The following is a 22071-nucleotide window of genomic DNA, read 5'->3' on the forward strand; positions in this document are numbered from 1 at the left end:
GTGCTGGCCCAGAATTTTGTTTTAAATGAATGAACAAGAAATGCAAAGGAAAGCTACATTCACTGATTTTTTTCTGATTAGTTTTGTAATACAGTTAAATAAATATGAGTTATTACCTACTAATATTGATGTTCAAACTGATTTCATGATGTATTTTTGCAGTTTCATTAGGTATGCAAGCATTAGTGTATTTTATTTCAGCCATATTTTCTGGAGTATTAGGATTATTTTGGAAGATGTGGAGTTCCTTTTTTTACTGACTTTATTATTATTTTTAAGTATGTAATTTAAATGAGTTATTGGTAATAATGAGAAAGAATTGGTTGCAGTCTTGTTTTTTAACTATGCATCTCTTGGAATCTTATGGCTTAATATTATTGCTGCCTGTACTGAGGACCTCAGGGTTCTGGGTCAGAACTGATACCATTTATTTGTAAGGCCCTCGATGGTGGAGTCTTGAGTGAGACACCCACTGTTTCTTCACATAATGTTGGACAGTTAGATTGGATCTACTTTACTGAGGTGTCAGCTTGGATGTTGCAGTTTAATGCCAGGCCTGGTTATAGCAAGACCAGTATTTGATTAGGTTTGCTGGAATCTAAAATTAATCACTGAATCCTGTATTCTTGACAGTATCAGCCCTACCCTCATAGCCTTTGTACCTCTTCAGATTTCTTTAATTCACCATCTATGGCCTCTGCAGATGAGGGATGGGGTTACAATTATTTATCATTCTACTACTCCTGGAAGGAGAAGATCAGAATTCAATGTATTTATTCTTTTGAATTTGCCATAGATACTGTAGCAAGCTCTGGTTACCTCCTGTGCTACCATCCACCCTGCTGTGTGATGATATTCCTACAAGAGTTTACTTTATTGGCTCCTCAGTGCCTGTGGTCCTAAGTGGATGATACTGGGGCACTTCAACATCAGTGCTGATGAGGAGTCAGTGTTTTTTGTTAAAGAAGTCTTCTGTTTTGAGAAGGGATTGGATTTTGATCAAGTGATTACCGCTACTACTCAGATACTTTATTTTATTTATGTATTTATTTATTTATTTATTTTATTTTATTTCACATTTGTTAACCAGGTTAGTCCAACTGAGTTTGCAAAGAAACCCATTTTCAGTGGAGACCAGAGGGTAAAATCCCCAGCAAACATAAGTAAAGATAAAGTGACAATATACAAATATTAAATAACAATTACAATACAAAATAATTGCAAAAAAGAAATGGTTATTAACTATTTGCGTTGCAGTGATAGTAAGCAACTGATTTTTAGTGGAGACCCAAGGGGAAAGAGCCCCAGTAAACATATTTAACAGTATATTTCACTTAGTGCTCCAGTTTGTGGTTATGACTAGTGGTCTGGTAGTGGACTCTATCATGTGTTCAGGAGACTTGATTATTAAACTCTTAGTTGACTAGTCTGGTATGCAATTTCCAGACAAGGGCCTAATGCAATATAAGAGACTTGTGATAAATCCAAATGTATTTAAACTCGTCTTTACAGCCACATTCAAGATTTTAATGAAGTAAGTCCAGAATAGTTGGGAGGATGTCAAATGAATCCCTGACTTCCTCAGGTAATATTATAAACCAAACTTTGTAAGTGCAATCTAACCAATCACATTGAAATTGTGGTTAAACCTTTAACATCATGAACACAGGAAGACTAGCTGAAGGCTTGAATGCAAATGGAATCATTCTGATTTGTTTGAAGACAGGCTTGTCCTAGACTATTTTTTCAAATTATTTGTCTGAAATACCCTGGAAGAAATCTGAATATTTGTTCTGTGAGATCTCTGTAGCAGCAAATCGACCAGTTGCACTCTTCTGCATCATCAGTAGGTTGTGCGGTGTAGACTTTATCACCATATTTAAAGCTTTCACATCTGAAGAATATAACTTAGCTCATTATTTTGCTGTCAAGCTTGTCCTTATTAATTCAATGTTTATAATGTGCTCTTCAAGATGTTGTCAATGATAGTAGGGGGGTGAGCCCACCTCTTATTTGTTGTGTGCTTCTATTTCTGATTTTGATTATTTTGTCCCTTTTCCTAGGTTCATAGTTTAGTACTAAGCTAATTGCCCTTGTGAGCCATTTTAAGCCTAGTCAATTATCCCTTGTGGGACTCAAACCCTGCACCTTGTGTTTGTAAGGCAAACACCTTAACCATTAGGCCATCCTCCCAGCCCTTGCTTTCAGTATGTATGCTACTACTTGTACACTGGATAGATATCACATTCCAATTAGTATTATTACCCACTTTTCAATTGCCACTGTGTCTTTGCTGAATATCCTTACAGCAATACTTTTGTTGCCAAAGTTTCATCAGCATTTCTACCTAAATGTATTTCTTTTAACATTATAATTTGTACCCTATACACTGTAATATAATTTAGTACTCTTGTTTTTTTATCTACATCTGCTATGCCATTCATGTTCTGTGATAAAATTGGTAAGGCAGTCAATAAAATCCTATTACTTTTACATATTCTGCATGACAGTTCCCTTAAATGAATTGCAATTTACATGCAAACTGTAATTCTTGGCGGACTGATCTTGTATGCAGTAATTGCTTCTCATTGCTATTTGAACCCATATTTTCCCAGACTTTTCACTTCAATAATAACATTTAAAAAACAAAAAGTTAAATTCATTTTCAGCCTCCTCTAACTCCTATTAATTCATAACAGACACACAAAACTATATACATGTTACAAAAACAGAAGCTATCTTCCCTTATAGGTACAATATTTCCTTTTACATCATTGTCTTCCTCTGTTGCCCAAGAAGTTTCTTTTCAGTTTGAGAAGATGAACCGAGTTTTTTTTTAACAGTAACCAAACAAAATTATTATGATCTTGGAAATGTGAAACAATAATTCATTATTTATGAAATTTTTATTTATTATGGCCCAGTCTGTGTACACAGTAAAATATTTGTGCCACAGCTTATAGTTGAGGTTTACAAGGAATCATCAGAGACTTTTGAGTACTTTCCTTAGATTTCTAACTTTGGTGGAACCCATTTTCTCAATTTTACTTCACAGCTATATCATTATAGCAAATTAGACATTGCAATACCTTGTTTGAATGAGAAAAATATCAAGAAAATTGGATCATTCACTCCCAGTAGCTATGGAAATTCATACGTCTTGTGGCTTAAATACAGCCACATATTTCTAAGGCTTCTCTGAAAATAATCATGCTAAATAAACAGAGGCATGACAATATAAGTATTTAGTTAAAGGTAATTGCAGTGGGAGAGTGGCTTAATGGCTAAGGTGTTTGCCTTACAAACACAAGGTGCAGGGTTTGAGTCTCACAAGGGATAATTGGCCAGGCTTAAAATGGCTCGCAAGGGCAGTTAGCTTAGTACTAAACTATAAACTATAAACTTATAAAGGTTCAAACCCTGAGGTTATTCAGCAAAAACTATTCAGCTCATTGATAATAGTCAATACATTCAAAGCCTTTATATATCAATACTGCAGTATGATGTATGATATATAATATATGATGTAAAAATATCCATGCTTATTTTTTTCAATACATTTTCCATTATTTATTTGTTCAGTTGATATAATGTAATCAGTGGGCTATTTTCTCAAAATTAATTACTTTCCCTCAAACCCTGAAAGATTTTATTATCACATTCACAGGAGAAGAGGTCAAAGCACACTTCATAGGGGTATGGGGCCTTGCTACTTTCACCAAGCTGGACATAGTGTTTCTGTAAGTCCAGCTCTGAAGTAATGGTTCACATATTAAATGGGAATCACTAAAAGATACCATATCCAAATTTTCACAAAAGCCTTTTCATGTCCTGGAAACCCTGACAGTTTAGTAGTCAGGCAGTAAATACATGATTAATGCTATAAGCTTTTAAAAAGTTACTTCCTGAGTTACATGATTTCATTCTCTCAGTTTTCATTCACCTACTGTGCAAGTCACATGACTAGACATTGCTTTGGGGCATTTGTGAATTTGGGCTAGGCTCCTTTATCATCTCCTGGACTGCATACGTCATAACTACTTATGGACCTGTTGACCTTACTTTTTTCAGCCACATTTGAGATTTCATATTAATGAAAGCATTTCTTTTCTGGATGCTCATTTGATAAGGTATCCATAGAAATATGAGAATTATTTGCAAAACTAATGACATACTTAATATTAACTCACAAATTATAATACAGAATGCAAATATTGCTGATAATTTTTTTTCAATATCAGCAAATTTTCAGCTATTACCATGCAATACTTTGCAAGTCACCTGTCCTTAACAACAGTAATACAAAAGTTTGTAATGACAAACAAATCGCAATGATTCCTGTAAAATTCGTTTTTCGTTAACAGTGACCGTGCATTTGTATCATCATCTCCTGTTATGGCATTTGACAAGATATTCCTCATCAGTGTGTTACTCAGTTATAACATTATTAGTCAAAGTTTGAAGAGTAGATATTTTATCAATTGCATTACATCTTAGGAGAATAAACAAATCCAGCATTTTCATTTTTTTCTGCCATTAAATTGCAAGCAACTTAGGTAAGGAATTCAGCTCCAAACAATACCAAGACATCATAAGAGGCTATTCCTGTCAAACTAAAAAAAAAGAGATATTACTTACTTTGAAATGTTAAAATAATATCATAATCATAACATTTCAAAGGCTGAAAGCAGTAATCAGACATCCTTTAATTGCAACAGAAAATCCCAGGTAAAAAATTGAGACTGTGTCATATTATGAGAAACTGATGAAATGACCACCGAGGCACATGACTTGAATATGTCAAAGTCTTAAGGAGTGATAGTCCTGCTGTAAATACAGACATGATTATTGCTGTTGCATGTAACATTTAAAACTTAAGCTCCATGGGACAAAACAATGTGCATAATGCTTTCCTGTATGTATAGTGTTTTCCTGCAAGGCAAAAAAGAAATGTGGACTAAATCTTTATAAACCATGTTAAACAAAATATTAGCACATGGACATGTTTTTGACCTAGGTTCCCATTCACAAAGAGTGAGTGTGTATGTGGGGGTCATATTAGGCCCAAACAGTTTTAGGCCAATCAGACTGACCATTTCTTTATGTAAAACTGTGGATATGCTCCTGGAGAACTTTTTGTAAAATGGCATTATATACATATTATCTGTTAAATACTGAACAGTATATAGTTGTTAAAGTAGCATCTTGCTTTTCAAATGTTGTAGCAGTCTCTGAAGAGGTACCAGCAGCATTTGAAGAAGGCCTTGCATGTTAATATACATAAATGACATTCACCACTGTCCAAGTTCAGGGAATAATTGACAAATCAACAGTATTAAATATCAAGTCACATATAAGTCAAAGGATAAAATAATAGTTAACAGATAACACACAACAAGTCAAGATGGGAGTAACTTACCTATCCTAAAATGGGTTACCAGTGGGGTCCTGCAGGGCTCTGTACAGGAGATACTTAGTTTTGGTCTATTTTTCGCTACAAAAAATAAAAAAAAATGCCAGTTGTTGGTGGATGATAAAAACGCAAACTAATATTCAGTAAGAAAAATGCCCTTGAAAAAGAAGATTCATGAAAATGGCAAATAGCATCATTGCCATTTATTGTTAACTACTCACAAATTGAATCATGGGTCCCTGTGTTTCAGTTTGTGTGCAGTTAGCAATAAATGGACAATAACTGTCTTTGCCATTCTTGTTAATCCTGTTTTTCATATACAAAAGTGGAAAGTGGGCTATAGATAATCATAAGTGCTGATTATTCTAAAATGGGTAACATAATTATTTCAACGAAATATGTTGAGACCCTCCAAGAGGGTCTATATAACTATGCAACTGGTAGAGTAATAATGATATCACTTTTCATGTCAGTAAATGTAGCATCATCACAACTGGCTAAAAGGACCATAATGTTAATTACAGAATACATTCTCAAATCTTAACACATCCATTCAAATTGGGCTCTGGAGGTTTAACACAGTGCATTTTGGTGCCAACGAGTTTATTTAAATGTTATCCAAACATTTTTATGGAGTTCTGATGAAGCTCGCATTGTAGTGAGTGAAAGCGCTTGAATTATTGGACGATAAACACTTGTTTTTATTTTACTCCAGACAGTTTTTTCAGTTTTTTACCGTTTTTGTTTTGGCCTTATTTTGAGGTTGGCATGTCAAGACACAGAGGATCAGCGTTCGATACTTTTGCTTTTGTTCGTTGTTTAACTGAACGCTGGAACTGTTTCTGCTTCTGTTAAATAAATTTTATAGTACTATAGGCTGAATCTTACTTTCTGGTGACTGTGATCAGTATCTGCAGTGGACTGATATCAAATCACAAGTAGCGTTGTGGTCACTAATAAAGACACAAGAATGCAGCACAAATATCAATAACCAGGAAAACTAGGTAAAAAAAGTTACTCGGGGGCATGGCCCTCTGCTCCTTTGATATTTGGGAAGTGGGTTGCCTACATCCTTTTACTTAAACGTACTAAATGAATATACTAATACCATTAAGGAAAAGGTGTGAGCAAAAGCAACTCCTTAAATGTGCCACTCTATCCATGAACTCCATAACACATTTTTAGCCTCTGTGAAAAGTAAACTCAGATTGCATCTGCAGTCTAGGTCAAGTATGAAACTTTGTAACCTATGTATTTAAAGAATAGCAACAGCAAGACAAGAGAATGCAGGGTTTGATTCCCTCAGCTCTTATTTGCATGTTGTGTGACCTTGAGCAAGTCAGTTAACCAGATAGTGCTGGGGGAAGTTGGAAATTTAGGCTGGCCTCCTTAATAATCCCTGGAGTGCAAATTTGGTATCCATGAACCGATGAATGGGTGTATAGGGGTAAGCGAGCACTTGTAGTCTGACAGTTGATCTAGAGATTTAAGTCTGTGAGCTGTAGCTCCTTGTAGTACAGGATTTTAGTTACTCTGATGATGTTTGCCTACTGTCTCAACCTGTGCAATTCTCTTAACAAGTCAATGCTTTAGGGCAACTGGAAATTTAGGCTAGGCTCCCAATAGTCCCCTGGGCTGCAAGCCTAGTGACTACCTATGAGCTTATGAACCTATTAATCTCCTCTGATAAAATAAATCTGTAACCTTAGATGTAGCAAGCAGTTTAAACTTCGCACATTGACTGAACAGGCATTAATCCAAAAGTATGTCATATAAGCACAACTGTGCAATATCTGCCAATCAGCATGAAAACATCACTTTTCTATCCTTAGCTACTGTTATTCTTTAGGGTAGTTCATTGATTACTCCAAGCAAATTATGTTCTTCCATCTGTAGAGTGAAGCTGGATTTTGGAGATGAAAATAACCCTTTCTCTTGTACTGAAAATTAGATCTAAGGAATTATCTTCACCTTGAGACAAAGTCTGTGTATTGCCTTAAGTTTAGATGGATATTCTTTTAAAGGAACCTGTATTATTGCAGCATTCAGATTATATGTTCAGTTTAAAGCATGAAGAGTGAAGTTATATAGAAACAGAATGTTTCTTGATCTCATGTAACAATACTCATAAATTATACTGGATTCCAAATCCGTACTATGGGCATCCTGTGTTGTGTACACTAAAAGTCCTTGAAGTTTTGCATCTTTATGTTGCCATCTAGCCACCACGTGAATAGATTTAAAATCTTCCACCTTTCTTCTCTGATGACTTCTTATATTGATGGATTGACAGCATGTGTATTCCTATTTAGTCTTTACAAAGCACGTACTGTTGGTTGGAAAAATACTTTTTGCCATTGAATGAGCTTTTATTTTTGCTGCTAGAACTCCTGTTGCACCTTTGATTAAAGGTTCCTTGTCTATTTTTTGCGACTGTCTTTTATCCCTAAAATCTTCCATATCTTTGATGCTGACACTCTCATTGTTTGAGGTAGCAGTATCTTTCCAGGTGTATGTTTATCTTTTTAGTGCTCTAATTTAATGTTCACTACTTAATAGCAGCAGAGCTGACACAGCTATTTGTTACACAGCTATTTGTTTACTTAATCATTTTTGTAACTTCAAGTAGAAATGCTAGATTATTTCATGCAAATCATTTTCATTTTGGTGTTGTATCCTTAATTTAAAAATAGAAAATCCTTGTCCTTAAACATGTTGATAACCTTTTAAATGTATGTGTCTTTGCATGTGTGTGTGTGTGTGTGTGTGTGTGTGTGTGTGTGTGTGTGTAAATGTGTGTATGTATGTGTGTGTCTATCTATATAGATAGAGATATAGATATATATTTCTTTCTTTCATTCTTTCTGTACATTTGAGGATTTTTGGGTCTGTAGTGTTTTATAGCATTTGTCCAACAAGATTGTTTGACTTTTGCATTGTAAGCTAAATAGCTAAATGCACTGTGCTGCAATGAAAAAAATCATTTTTCATTCTAACAATTTCCTGATATAAGAGTTCATAAATCCAGAAAATGAATGACACACTGGTGTTCACTGAACTTTGTAGGTTTAATTCAGAATGTCTGCCATTGTCCTTCACTGTCAAGTTTCCCTTTATAAATGGCATGATAGAGTGAGACTGGTTGTCAAATGTGACTAATATTGAGATATTTATGTGAGCATTAATAGTTAATAATACATTGTTATCAGTCTTTTAGAAATAGTCATGATAAATGATTAGTTGGTTTAATGTCTTTGTTTTTGTCATTACAGTTCCTCCAAAAATATATGACATCTCCACAAACATGGGTGTAAATGAAGGGAACAATGTGACACTTATGTGCTTAGCCAGTGGAAAGCCTGATCCCTCTATTACCTGGAGACATATTTCCCCATCAGGTTAGTAAAAAATTTTCAAATGGAAGTTGTGTCTCTGGAACAAAATGTTTCTGTGTTCCGCAGTCTGATCACCAGGAAACATTCTTTTTCATAAACATTACATTTGTTATTAACATATTTGCTTTTTGGGTTTATGGGTTTAAGGCAATTAGGACTATGAAATTACCAGCAGAGTTTGAAACAACTCATGGAGTGGTAGTGTATCTTGTTTCCCTCATGTGTGACTCAGAGAGCATGAATGTGGAATGTTTATCAGAAAGGCTAATGATTAAGTTGGAGTTAATCGAATATATGATGAGTCTTATCCTTGAAAGATATTAATGCATTGTATAGTGTAGCACATCCTTAGTAGCAGGCTACCATTTGTACTCAAAGAACAATGGTGAGGTTTATAAGACTTTCTGGAGCTAATTTACCAGTATATTTCAAAAGACAACAGCAAGCTAATGAGTTTTCATCTTATATTATTGGTGTAGTCAAGCACCAAATAACAAAGATATGAACATGTGACTTACTAGGAATTCTAATTGTGCACACATTGTCATCATGTTTACAAAGAGAACCAATGAATGTTTTAAATATGTGGTATGCAGATGTTCAGCACAAAGCTTTGCAGCTGAGGACCAATTTATTCTACTTGCACTGAAAGTAATTCCATGAAATACCGATTCTTAAAATCAATTAAAATGTTATTGTTCCATGGAGCTAGTTCATATGATTTGTGCGTTTGAACTAGACTTTTTTCAGATACAGAGGTAGTCTGGATGTGTGATAAGTTATCTTCACACTTGCATTCAAAATGCATATGAATGTTCATAAATTGTCCTTCCTTGGAAACTCTGTATGTGCACAGGTAAAATGTAATCAAGATGTTGGTTGATTATGTGCTCATGAATCTGACAAGGGTGCAGTGCTGATCTTTTTACATAAAAGCTGTATTTTCGTACAGGGGATTCACATGGCTTTGTAGTAATTAGCTTTTGAAGACTTTATATAGCTATAAAGTTAGTCACATAGATTGAAAGAATCCCATGAACAAAGTGGATAACCAGCTGAGCTTTGTGACTTTCATTTCCGCAGCTGAGAATAATTTAGATACTTAAAAACTTTTAAAAAATGAATGGTCTTTTCCATTAATTAGTATGGCACATTTCAGGACTGGATCTACTGAGTACATAAGTCTAGACATATAAATGAGGTTTGGAACAGACCAATTTGTCCTGGGACATCTTTAAGTTGGGGCTAGATGCATAGATTAGCAGGAATTAAGAATAAGGGGAGGATAGGGTTAAATGGGATGGAGGGATATTTAGGAGGAAATGAGATAAGGTTAGGGTGGGGCTTAAGAGGGTTTTGTCATGTGCAATTGAGGTAGGAGTTACATTTTTGGCGTGAACTTGCTACTGCAAGTATGATGTCCATGATGACCAATAAGTAGCCATGATTAGTGTGAAGTGTTTGGGAATGGCATGGGTGTAGAGTTATTATTTGTTATAATTTTGGTAGAGGTAGTCTGGATGTGTGATAATTATTAGTGGGTTGATGATGGATGAGGTAGCGTCATTTTGGTGGGCCTGGGATTCGGATCATGTGGTAGGTGTGGCAAGGAGTAGTGGTGTGTATTCTCAAGACAGGACTTAAGTAGTGTGATAATTGGTGGTTGGGTGGTTATATTCTGGGCTTTATTGTCAATGGTGGTTGTAAGGTGTTTGATTCTCTCTTTCTGTCTCTGTCTGTCTCTCATCCCATTGTTCCCCTACATTGGTAGTTTCAGTTGACATGGGGCAGATAGTAACAGAATGGGAATTGTGATTGACCATGTAGCGACACTCTTGATGTGAGATATAGTCTGTACCTCTGTGCTGTTTAGTAGGCTTGACAATCTAGCTGCAGTGGGCGGCAGTGGAGAGCGGCCGTCTTTCCTAGGCTGTACATTTACTTCTGGAGTCTCTGGTTACTTCTGCAGATGAGCTTTACTAAGCTCTGTTTTGTGAAATCCTTGTGTTTTCAGTCAAATAAAGGTTAGCTGAGGTTCGGTAAGCTCATCATTAGAGCCAGTCTTAAATTTGTGGGTCTCTTCATTTTTCACAGTGCAACCAAATAACCCCAGTATTATTCGTGAGTAAGTATAAAGGGGTTGCGTTGATTACAATATAGTCTGAAGTACAGAGTAATGGTTATTAGTAATGGTCGTTGGTTTCTAGGTGACCACTCGGAAGGTTAACATGTGCACAAATTAGGAATGTGAGACATACCACTTAAGTTTACACATTGGTGTACACTTTAGCTCTTTGCGGTAAGTCTAGCTGCTTTGTAGATTGCTATGGTCTTCGTGAGGTGTTGGAATGTAATATTTTCCAACAGGTAAGGTAAAGGTTGGGTAATGGTGGTTTGGAGTACAGTGCTGCGGCTGTGGTCTGGCTTTACAATATTTTCACGGGCTGCAAGGCACCTATGAGTAACAAGGCCCTAGGTGACTCAGATTTGTGGTTTCTGGCAAATTTGTGTAAACTGTAGTCTGGGGGGAAAAAAAATCCTTAGTAAACTGCATCAATACCTGTTGTTCTACTAACTTCCTAAGCTGTAGATAAGAATGTGAATGCTGCCATGGGAGCTGTGGGGGATGATGTTTTCTTGGTTTCAAGGGTTTTTGAGTAAGGGAGACTAATGGCTGCTCAGCGCATGCACGGTGTGGCAAATTGTCAGTGGAGTGGGGCATTACCATTTTCATGGTACAGTATGTATTTTTTTTTTTTTTTTTGCAGTTTGTTAACCTGGTACATCCTTTCACAGGGGGAAAGAGAAGTTGGTGGGAGTGGGCCTCTCGGACGTACAGCTTTTCCCTTAAGGCGGAAGTATGGCAAACAGTAACCGCAATGTACGATGGCAATTTTAACAAGATAGAGAACACCGAAATGTACTCAGCTCCGATGGTATGTTGGCCATTTGATCTGTCCTAGGGTGAGTAACCTGGCTTGGGGAAAAAGATTGGTGATGCCTGCAATTTGGTGAGTGTCCCTGTTTTCTAATTACGTGACTTTCAGTTATTTGTGGGGTTTTGGAGTATGGTCAGTCTCTGCACATGTTGGGTAAAATGGGGGCATTGTGTTCAGTGTTGTGTGCAGCTGGTGCTGTGAGGGATCTTGGTAGCAGTTTTTGCAATTGTTGGGTCAAATTTGGTTTTCTGTTGCTGAAGGGTTTGAATTTGCATGAGTGGTGGTTCAGAGACAAGGCTGCCGGATTCTTGCCTTTGGGGTGAATGTTAGGGAGAGTTGTGTTCTAGTCTCGAGTTCTTGTCCTTTCTGAGCTTAGGCCGTGAGTTTGTGTTTGAGGTGATGAGAACATGTGGGGAAGGGTGTGAAGGTGGCTATTGGCAAGGCATGAGAATAACTGGGTTCACCTAGATGTTTCAGATTTAGTAGTCCTGGCATAATGTCTGCTTCATCCACATGTGCAATGGAGCTTTATCAGTCGGGCGGGGGGTTGGCACACTTTCAACTTGATAACAGGAATTGGTGCATAGATGTTTGATGCTGCTTAACAGCCACAGCTGGATTTATTGAATGTTGACATGGGCCATGAGGGCAGGAGGGGGAGGTAGAGCAGTCTATCACACTTGCACACCTTTCAACTGTACAGATTTTCGCAGAATGTCCAAATATTGGCCTCATATTTTGGGTCTATTCCTCATAAAATTTGTAGTTTTCTGGCAAATTACTTAGGACTAAATCATTAAATAATGACATATTTGGGTTTCAGACTTCAGTTCCTTCAGTTAATGTGTGTTAACATAAATCCTGTTATTCTGATAAATTCTGAAGTTTATAAGAGGAATAGCAAATCTGTCCCTATTTTCAGATCCTTGTTTCCCCTATTACTTGAGGCTTTTGTCATGTCTTTTAACTATCCTGTGACCTTCCAAGCTGAAGTTGATTGTAAGCCAAATTTTTGCCCATGGTTCCACATTATTAGGGCTAGTGTTCTTCATTTTGGAGATAGAAGGTTGAGAGCTATGATTTTACATATTGCTCTCTTTTAAATTTGTAGAGTAGCTGAAGTGATGGGTTTGTTTTACAGTACATTTTCCAGAAACCATGTTTTCTTGAGACTTTGACAGGATGAGAGATTGTGAATTAATACAGTTTACAGATGTTCATAGAATGTCCGGACTTGAAACCATATATCAGCATGCATATGTTGAAAGCAGATCTAGTACCGCCTTTAACCTGAGGGTTTATAACAATATAATAACAGCTATGAATGAAAAAAATTATGCTGTGATGTAATTCATATAGAGTTAAGGTCAGCATTTTACAGGGTCACACATATAACACTGACCAATAAATTAATACAACTAGAAATTGATTTACCCTTGGTAAGATGGATAGGTGCATGGCTGGCAAATAGGACATGGCAAATATCATACAGCAACTGGACAGGCAAAATCCTTGGTTACAGTCAGGGTGTCCCACCGGGCTCTGTCCTAGACCCTTACTTGTTTAGGTGTCCTGCAGTCTATATGCAGCCGACCCGAAATCGGGTAAACTAATTGCAGGTGTTACAGATAAGGCATATCTGCAAAATAACTTGACTAAATTGACCGTTTGAGCAAAGGAGAATAGTATGCTGATAAATACATCAAGAAATAAGCATATGCAATTTTATAGGCATAAATTGAAAGGTGAAAATTTAATACAGCACACAGTAATTGAAACTGTAGATTCATTTGATGACCTGGTTATATGGGTAGATTCTGCTATGAGTTTTCTAATCATATCAACCAATTGGTTGGTAATAGTTATAGAACTATAGGTCGTACAAAAAGATTTATAAAGTTTAGAAAATCAAAAATAATGACATCATTGTTTGTTAGTTACATTATACCCAAACCTGAGGATGGAATAACATTGTGGAAACACTATAAGTAAACAAGCATGATTAAACTGGAAAGAGTACAATGGAAATATCCATGGATGTAAAAATTTAAGTTATTATGAAAGACCAAAATATCTGACTATAGTTCAGATTGGACAGCTAGTTAATGCAGGTGGGAAGGGCAGGATGTAGTGTTTGGCTTGCCATGCACATACAGGGTAGAGGGTTTGTTTCCCATCTTTAATTTGTATTGTGCCTAACCCTATTTGTAGAATGCGGGGGTTTTGAAGGGCATTTGTGTTGCAGCTTGTCTGACCAAATGTGCAAGGAGATGTGAATAGAGCGGTGTGATTGATACCTAGAAACTTTGCAATTTTCGTGACAGCAAGGTGCTTAATTTGTTGTATTTGCAGGTGGGGAAGGGCAGAGTGGACATCAGCTGGTGACCTGAAGGAAGTGTGCCAGTGGTGGAAGTGCAGGTACCGGTGGCTGTCTCCATTGATAGAATGGTGCACAAAGGTGTTCAAGTGGGGGAGAGTGAAGTAAGTAACTGTCGCTGGTCTGCTGGAAGTTGTTTGATGCAATTGCTTCTGATGGGTTGGATATTCTGGTTGTTGGAGTGGTGCACAATGAGGTCACATGGAATTTTATTTTATTCGCAGTTCTTTTAGGTATGTTGTATTTGGTGTGGTTTGGGTAATGTGTCGGCAAGTGAAGAGGGTGTATCTTGGGACTGGGTTAAGCAGGGTTAGGGAACTTCATGAGGCATCTGGTGTTCTCGCAGGTAGGGTGGATGTGTAGCTACCCATGGCATAGGTTCATACGTTCATAGGTGTGTACTTGGCTAATGGCCCTGGAGCCTTTACAAGCCTAACCCATAGGATTACCCTGGCATTGTGGTACCTGACCTTAGTTCCCAGTGCCTCCTGTCAAGTAGAGCCACTGGAGTGATCCCCGGGGTGAATTTTCTATTTCCCATCCACTCATCAAGATCTCTCTTGAAGAGGGCCATTGAGGTCCTCTGTTTGACATGTATAGGAAGTCTATTCCAGAGCATGGGCAGTCTCTGGGTTATGAACCTGTCCCTCCAGCATGTTCGGCTGATTGTGGTAATGAGGTTGAGGTCTCTGGAATGTGTGGTGTGCAGGGATTGGGATTTCTTTAGATGTAGCATTTCTGACAGATCTGCATCAGACATGGCTTGTAAGTCAAGCAGAGATCACCTCTAAGTAGGCAATATGAGACAGAGAATAGTTGGAGTTTTTTGAGTCTGTCCACACAGGACAAGTGTTTAAGGCTTAGGATACTCTTTGTGAGGTACTTTTGTGGCGCCTGCAGTTGTTGCAGGTGTCTAGTGAGGTACATGCCAAATGAAGCATTGTACTCAATGACTGGCCTAATGAGGGAAGAGTAGAGGGAGACAATGACCTCTTTCTTCCTGGATGCAAAACCCTTAGTAATGAGATGCGCCACATAGAATGACTTTCTGACCACAGTGGCAATATGCTGGTCAAAAGAGGTTGCCGTCAACCTGTGTTCCCAGATCTCTTAAAACACCTTCTGTGTTCAGTGGACTACCATTGATGTTGTAATTCACAGGAACCGAGTTTTTCCCAAAGGGAATGACAACACATTTTTTTGTCATTGAGCTTAAGACCATGGTTCTGACACCAGTCGGTCTCAGTGAGGCCTTTCTTTAGGATGTCAACATCACTTGGGGAGTTAATAATAGTTCCCAACTTGCAATTGTCTGTGAACTTTGTCAGCCAGAGTCCCTTTGTTTTGGCCTAGACTTCAGAGAAGTATATACCAAACAGGAGAGGACCCAGGACTGAATCCTGTGGGTCTCCACTCATGACTGGTCAGCAGTCTGACTTGGAGTCAGCTACTTTCACACTGTGGGTTCTATCTGTGAGACAATTTGCAACCCACCTAGTGATATAGGGGTTGATGCCTAGCTTACTGAGTTTTTCATGATTCCTGAGTAGGGAATGGGTATCAAAGGCCTTGGCCAGATCAAGGTAGGCTGTGGAAACCACCTTGCCTTCATCCACAGCTCTGGTGAATAACACAAAGTAGTCGACCAAGTTGAGCAGGCATGATCTATCCTTCACAAAACCAAACTGTGTGGGATCTAGAGTTTGGAGATTCCCTATATCCTTGTTTATTAGGTCCATGATGATGCGTTCCATAGCATTGCATATCACACTCATTAAGCTAATGGGGCAATAGTTCCCAGGGTCTGTAGTCACTCCTCCTTTGTGGAGAGGGATGGCTGTAGCAGTGTGCCATTTGGTGGGTCAAAGCCTGAGGTGAGGCTGTGATTGAACAGGGCACACAGGTGAGGTGCCAGTTCACTCTGCAATTCATGTAGAATACAGCCAGGGATATTGTCAGGTCCCATAGAAGCTGTATTCTTGACTTTGGACAGTGCTGTTTTAACATGTTTTGCAGTATTGCTGGGTGCCTGGCAATCTACTGTTAATGTGATAGGTTCTTTGGGAAGGGAGAGAGGGGTAAAGCTGGCACTGAATCTGCCGGCCAGTATATTGGCAATATCTGTTGGCTCGGTATAGGAGGTATCATTCTGCAGTAGCTCAGAGCAAATCTGGGTATTTCCATGAAGAGTCTTTACATAACTATAGAAGGCCTTGTGATTATCTTTACTAGGTTAATGGTTGTTGCTTTTAGTTAAGACGGACATGGGTGAATGTTGTCCTTGTCCAGAGGGCACATAAGTGGAGCCATAAGGGGAATTTGTATCTTTGGTCATCATCTGTATAGCAGGAGTGGGGCTGGTTTTAATTTTCTTTAAGTATTAATTTTGTTGAAAACTCTTTCACTGGTAGAAGAGTGATAATTTTATTTGTAGAATAAGACGTTTTAATGCAATATTTTGTTTTATTTTGCATGGGTAACTTGTACCATTACTTTGGTGGGAGGTAATTTTATGGGGATCTTTGTTAGGACATCTTAATTTTCAGGGGTGTTTTTGCATCCAGTAGTGTCTGCATTTTATGCAATGGATGTAGGAAATATGCTCTTGGTGGTACATAATGGTCATTAAGAAATTGGATTATGTGTGTGTGTGGAGTACTTACAGTCTTTTCTTTTACAGATTACCCTGAATGCAGATGGGGTCATGCAGAGTTGGTATTACGTGGGGGCCTGAAGAAATGTAGACTCAACAGGTGAGAGAAGAAGCTAAGGAGCATTTTGGCTGATGGAGCAGCATGAAAGGAGGTCACGGGTTGCCAGTAGTGCAGCTGAAAATGGAGTTGTTGGTTTATTCTGCTTTTCTTCCCTGCTGTCACAAGGTAATGTCTTGTTTTGGTTCGATCTTGTATGGGGAGCACTAAGGTTGAATTTTACACTGTTTTATGTGTAGTGGTGGTCTTCTTTGGAATGGGTCAGATAGTGTGCAGACATTAGGAGTAGTGGTTTAGTGAGTTGCGTTGTGTGAATTAGGCTAGTGAGCTACAGATGGTGGTTTTGATAGGAGGATTTAGCTTTGAGTTATGCATTCTCAGGAGAGACTGGGTTAGGTTTATTCACTACATTCTGGATGGTAATAGCGTGTAACAGACTTTGTGTGACTTGGTGGCATTGGGCAGTCTCTAGTTTGCTGGTATATTGTGTTTAGTTTTGCCTGGCTTGGTTTATTGGTGGTGGTATATTTGGAGTCATACTGCTACCGGCCATGATGGTGGTTAAGGATGATATTGTTTATAATGGGAAGTTGGTGTGATGGCAACATTTTACTAAATGGAATTTAAAAAGAGATTTAAGTGGGGTGTTACATTTACTGGACATAAAAGAAAAAAATTCTTAATGAGTGGTAAAATAAGGCTGCAATGTGGCATGGTGGTACGCATTTGCTTCGGCATGGTTTCAGTGGCAGTGGACTTAGTATGGGTGGGCCAGTGGACGGTGATGAACTTGGATTCATTGTGAGACATTTATTGGTTGGGTGGCAGGGATTAGTAAGACCATGCGCAGTAGTCACGATAGGTTATGATGTTATTGTTTGCTACCTTAGCATGGGAGAGGGGTAGGTGGTTGTTTTCAGCAGTTAGGTAACTGGGTGTTTTTTGTTAGTTATGTATAAGGTTAGGAGGTAATGACTTTGATCCAGCTTGGTTAGGGAGGATGGTTACACTGAATGATGTTTGGCCTAGTGCCTTACTGGTGGTTAGATTGTTGAAAGTTTGGTAGGAGAGAGGGGGAACAGCCTGGTCAGGCTAGTGGGTTAGTGGGTGGAGAAGAGGGTCAGGCTTGCCCTCTTCTGTTTACCCCTCTGGTGTTGGATGTGCAATTCAATAAGTTGGGAAGGAAAGTAAGCATTTGCTCTGTTGGATAAGTTAAAAAGCAAGCAGAGCTGCTTATTTGGATGGTGGTGTACTTCAATAAATTGAAGGTGAGCGGGAATGCTGCCTTGTTAGTGCAAAGATAAGTGAGCAAGTGGGGGACACTGCTTATCAAGGGTGAGTGGTTATGCTGCCCTTATGGTTATTTTATGCTTTATTGCATGGATGTTATTATCACCTGTGTCATGTGTTGGTTGCAATTTATAATTATTGGTTAACAGTCATGCTTATGGAAGTTTAATAAAGGTCGTCAAATGTCATTCGGCGTTGTGTGTTTATTGAAGTGGACAAGGACAAATGATGTTTGGAACAGACCATTTTGCCCTGGGACATCTTTAAGTTGGGGCTACATACATAGATTTGCAGGAATTAAGAATAAGGGGAGGATAGGGTTAAATACGATGGAGGGATGTTTAGGAGGAAATGAGGTAAGGGTATGGTGGGCCCTTAGAGGGTTTTGTCAAGTGCAATTGAGGTAGGAGTCACATTTTTGGCATGAAGTTCCTACCCTCCTGCCCTTCCCCTTTTTTTATTAGTGGGAGTGTGGTTATTTTTGTTTAGGAAGGTGGAGAATAGGGGCAGGCTTGCCCTCTTCTGTTCCCCCTCTGGTGTTGAATGTGCAATTAAATAAGTTAGGAAGGAAAGTGAGCAGTTGCTCTGTTGGATAAGTTAATAAGCAAGCAGAGCTGCTGATTTGGATGGTGGTGTAATTCAACAAATTGAAGGTGAATGGGAACGCTGCCTCATTAGTGCAAAGATAAGTGAGCAAGTGGGGGACACTGCTTATCAAGGGTGAGTGGTTACGCTGCCCTTATGGTTATTTTATGTTTTATTGGATGGATGTTATTATCACCTGTGTCATGTGCTGGTTGCAATTTATAATTACTGGTTAACAATCATGTTTATGGAAGTTTAATAAAGGTCATCAAATGTCACTCGGTGTTGTGTGTTTATTGAAGTGGACAAGGACAAATGAGGTTTGGAATAGACCATTTTACCCCAGGACATCTTTAAGTTGGGGCTACATACATGGATTAGCATGAATTAAGAATAAGGGGAAGATAGGGTTAAATGGGATGGAGGGATGTTTAGGTGGAAATGAGGTAAGGGTATTATAGGGTTTAGAGGGTTTTGTCAAGTGCAATTGAGGTAATTGTCACATTTTTGGCATGAACTTCCTACCCTCCTGCCCTTCCCCATTTTTATTAGTGGGAGTGTGGTTATTTTCATTTGGGAAGGCGGACAACAGGGGCAGGCTTTCCCTCTTCCGTTCCCCCTCTGGTGTTGGATGTGCAGTTCAGTAAGTTGGGAAGGAAAGTGAGCAGTTGCTCTGTTGGATAAGTTAATAAGCAAGCAGAGCTGCTTATTTGGATGGTGGTGTAATTCAATAAATTGAAGGTGAATGGGAACACCGCCTTGTTAGTGCAAAGATAAGTGAGCAAGTGGGGGACACTGCTTATCAAGGGTGAGTGGTTACGCTGCCCTTATGGTTATTTTATGTTTTATTGGATGGATGTTATCACCTGTATCATGTGTTGGTTGCAATTTATAATTACTGGTTAACAATCATGTTTATGGAAGTTTAATAAAGGTCATCAAATGTCACTCGGTGTTGTGTGTTTATTGAAGTGGACCAGGACAACTAATATCTGTACAATTTTCAGCTAGAAACAACCATCCATTTGTAGTCAAATAGGTTCCTGTGTAATAAAACAAATTCAGAAATGTTCTTTTGGTTATGACCTTAATTTTGTCTACAGCATCTGTAGCCTTTTTATGTGAAAGCATATGGAGATGTTTTAATGTTTCCTGCTTACAAACAGGCATTTATTTATTTTAGGCATTGCCTGTTAAATATTTCATATACAGAAAAATAATGTGTTTAAACTGCAGCAATTTTCAATATCATCTTTAACTAATTCTGGATCATGGGAAGCTGAAGTCTTTATACTAGCAGTGGGTATAAGACAGGATCCAGTGCAATATGCACTGACAGTCCTTTGAAAGGCATATGCCCACTTGCACTAGAACTGTGTAAACAATTTGAGCTGAGTTTGGAGCATAATAAAATCAATGTACCTGTATGTTTTTGTAATGTGGGAGATAATAGAGACCCACAAATAATCATTTAGACATATAAAGGACATGAAGACTCAGCGCAGAAGACTCCTGTAACAGAATCTGAACTCAGGATCGAAGTCCGGTGAGGGTCTAATAATGATTACTGCACCATTGCCCCTGGCCTCGGGGTGTCCTTGTTATATTAGGTACTTTGTTTACTCTCTTAAGTTGGTCTTACTGCAAGTTGTGAAGGAAAGGAAGGAAGATATGCAGCTGGGGCATCGTTTCATAGGCATTATTTAAGTACAGCAACTATCAACATCACACACACACACACACACACACACACACACACACACACACACACACACACACACACACACACACACACACACACACACACACACACACACACAATAAACACACATATACACACATATACACACACACACAAATAAGGACTGTATACAAGATTTGGACTGAAGATTGCCCACTGAGTGCTTTTTGTGAATTTATCCCATGGGGAGTTTAAGAGAAAAAAAAAATGTTTGTTTAATGGGACTTAAGGGAAGAGATGGAAGGGCCTGCAGCTGTGACTTTCTGTTTAACATCCCTGAACTGTGGATGGAGATGTTGCTTGTGACTGCACCTAAATGGTGGAGTATTTGAATGGATTTAAAAGGCTTTGTACTAAGGTATTGCACATTTTGTATATACTCTTGCAAATACCATGCAAAGCCAATTAGGCTACATTTTTGTGTTATTATTTTGAAAAATAAGCCTGATTTTTTTTATAAACTTGTGACCCCACTAACTTCTCAGACTTACTATATATCAGTTAGCCAACTTTTTCTTTAGCCAAATGTGAAAAGTGAGTGTGTACCTTACTTGACATTGCAGTTGGGTGACTACACAATAAGTTGAAATTGCTTTAGCTGACTGCAGTTCAATATATATGGTATTGCACTGTAATCATACACAAACATAGATTTGGTATATATATATATATATATATATATATATATATATATATATATATATATATATATATGTGTGTGTGTGTAAGGGAATGCGGGTATGTGTGGGGCAAAACATCTCAAGAAAATAATTTATATGTCTTTGAGTATAGGTGGGGATATGTTGGTTTACAGACTGATACAGATCTGTAATCTGTTTACCACAAAAAAAAAGTATATTAGCTTCACTTTTGCGACTTGTACTGCAGATCTGCCTTTATGTGTAGGTGTGTGTATGAATTTAATCATGAAGGGCATGTCAAATATGTACCCCAATGAACATTTCCTTTAAGTGTCTGTTTATAATAATGATCAGCATGCATACCAACTAGTGCAAGTATGACAATCATTTTTTATTCAACTGAGTGTATGTTTGAGTATTTGAGGAGTATTTCAGTGTTTGCATAGACCTTGAATGTTTGACTGTTGAAAAACATGACATTTGTGTGTTGGCAGTATAGTCATACATCTATATATATATATATATATATATATATATATATATATATATATATATATATGTTTGCATGTACATTTGCAACTCTGGCGATGCAGTTCAACTGACTCAATAAACAATTGTAATACAAAGCTACATATGTACATTTCTCTCTATTTTATGTAGTGTGCATACTGTAGACAGTAGCTCATTCAAAAATCTCTTTGTTCCATGTGGATGAGGACTTTGAATCATGTACCAAACATGGACAGCAGACTCTAGAATAAACATTAACATTTGAATACTTTCATATTCTTGAAGTATTTAGCAGGGTTATTTTTTTTTTTTTTTTTATATTTTGGCAAAATGTGACTCCTTTATTTCTAATATAAAACTTATAGCTCCTAAAACAAATGCCAGCTCAGAATTCTAGTTTATATATTTATTATATAATAATTGTTATAATTACATATAATACCTTACTAAAATAATTAAGTTGAATAAA

General features: G+C 37.8%; 1 protein-coding gene across 2 annotated transcripts in view; it reads left to right on the forward strand.

The window, feature by feature from the left end:
• Positions 1-22071, forward strand: part of NEGR1 (neuronal growth regulator 1) — a 3526818-nt gene that overhangs the window by 2022082 nt on the left and 1482665 nt on the right. For both annotated transcript variants that reach the window (XM_044085807.1, XM_044085808.1), the window contains exon 3: positions 8686-8811. In XM_044085807.1, coding sequence (XP_043941742.1) covers positions 8686-8811 — 126 coding nt within the window. The remainder of the gene's footprint in view (positions 1-8685; positions 8812-22071) is intronic.

The sequence above is a fragment of the Protopterus annectens genome, chromosome 10.part0, assembly GCF_019279795.1.
Source record: "Protopterus annectens isolate FY-2018-M chromosome 10.part0, PAN1.0, whole genome shotgun sequence".
In the NCBI taxonomy this organism is placed as follows: domain Eukaryota; kingdom Metazoa; phylum Chordata; order Ceratodontiformes; family Protopteridae; genus Protopterus; species Protopterus annectens.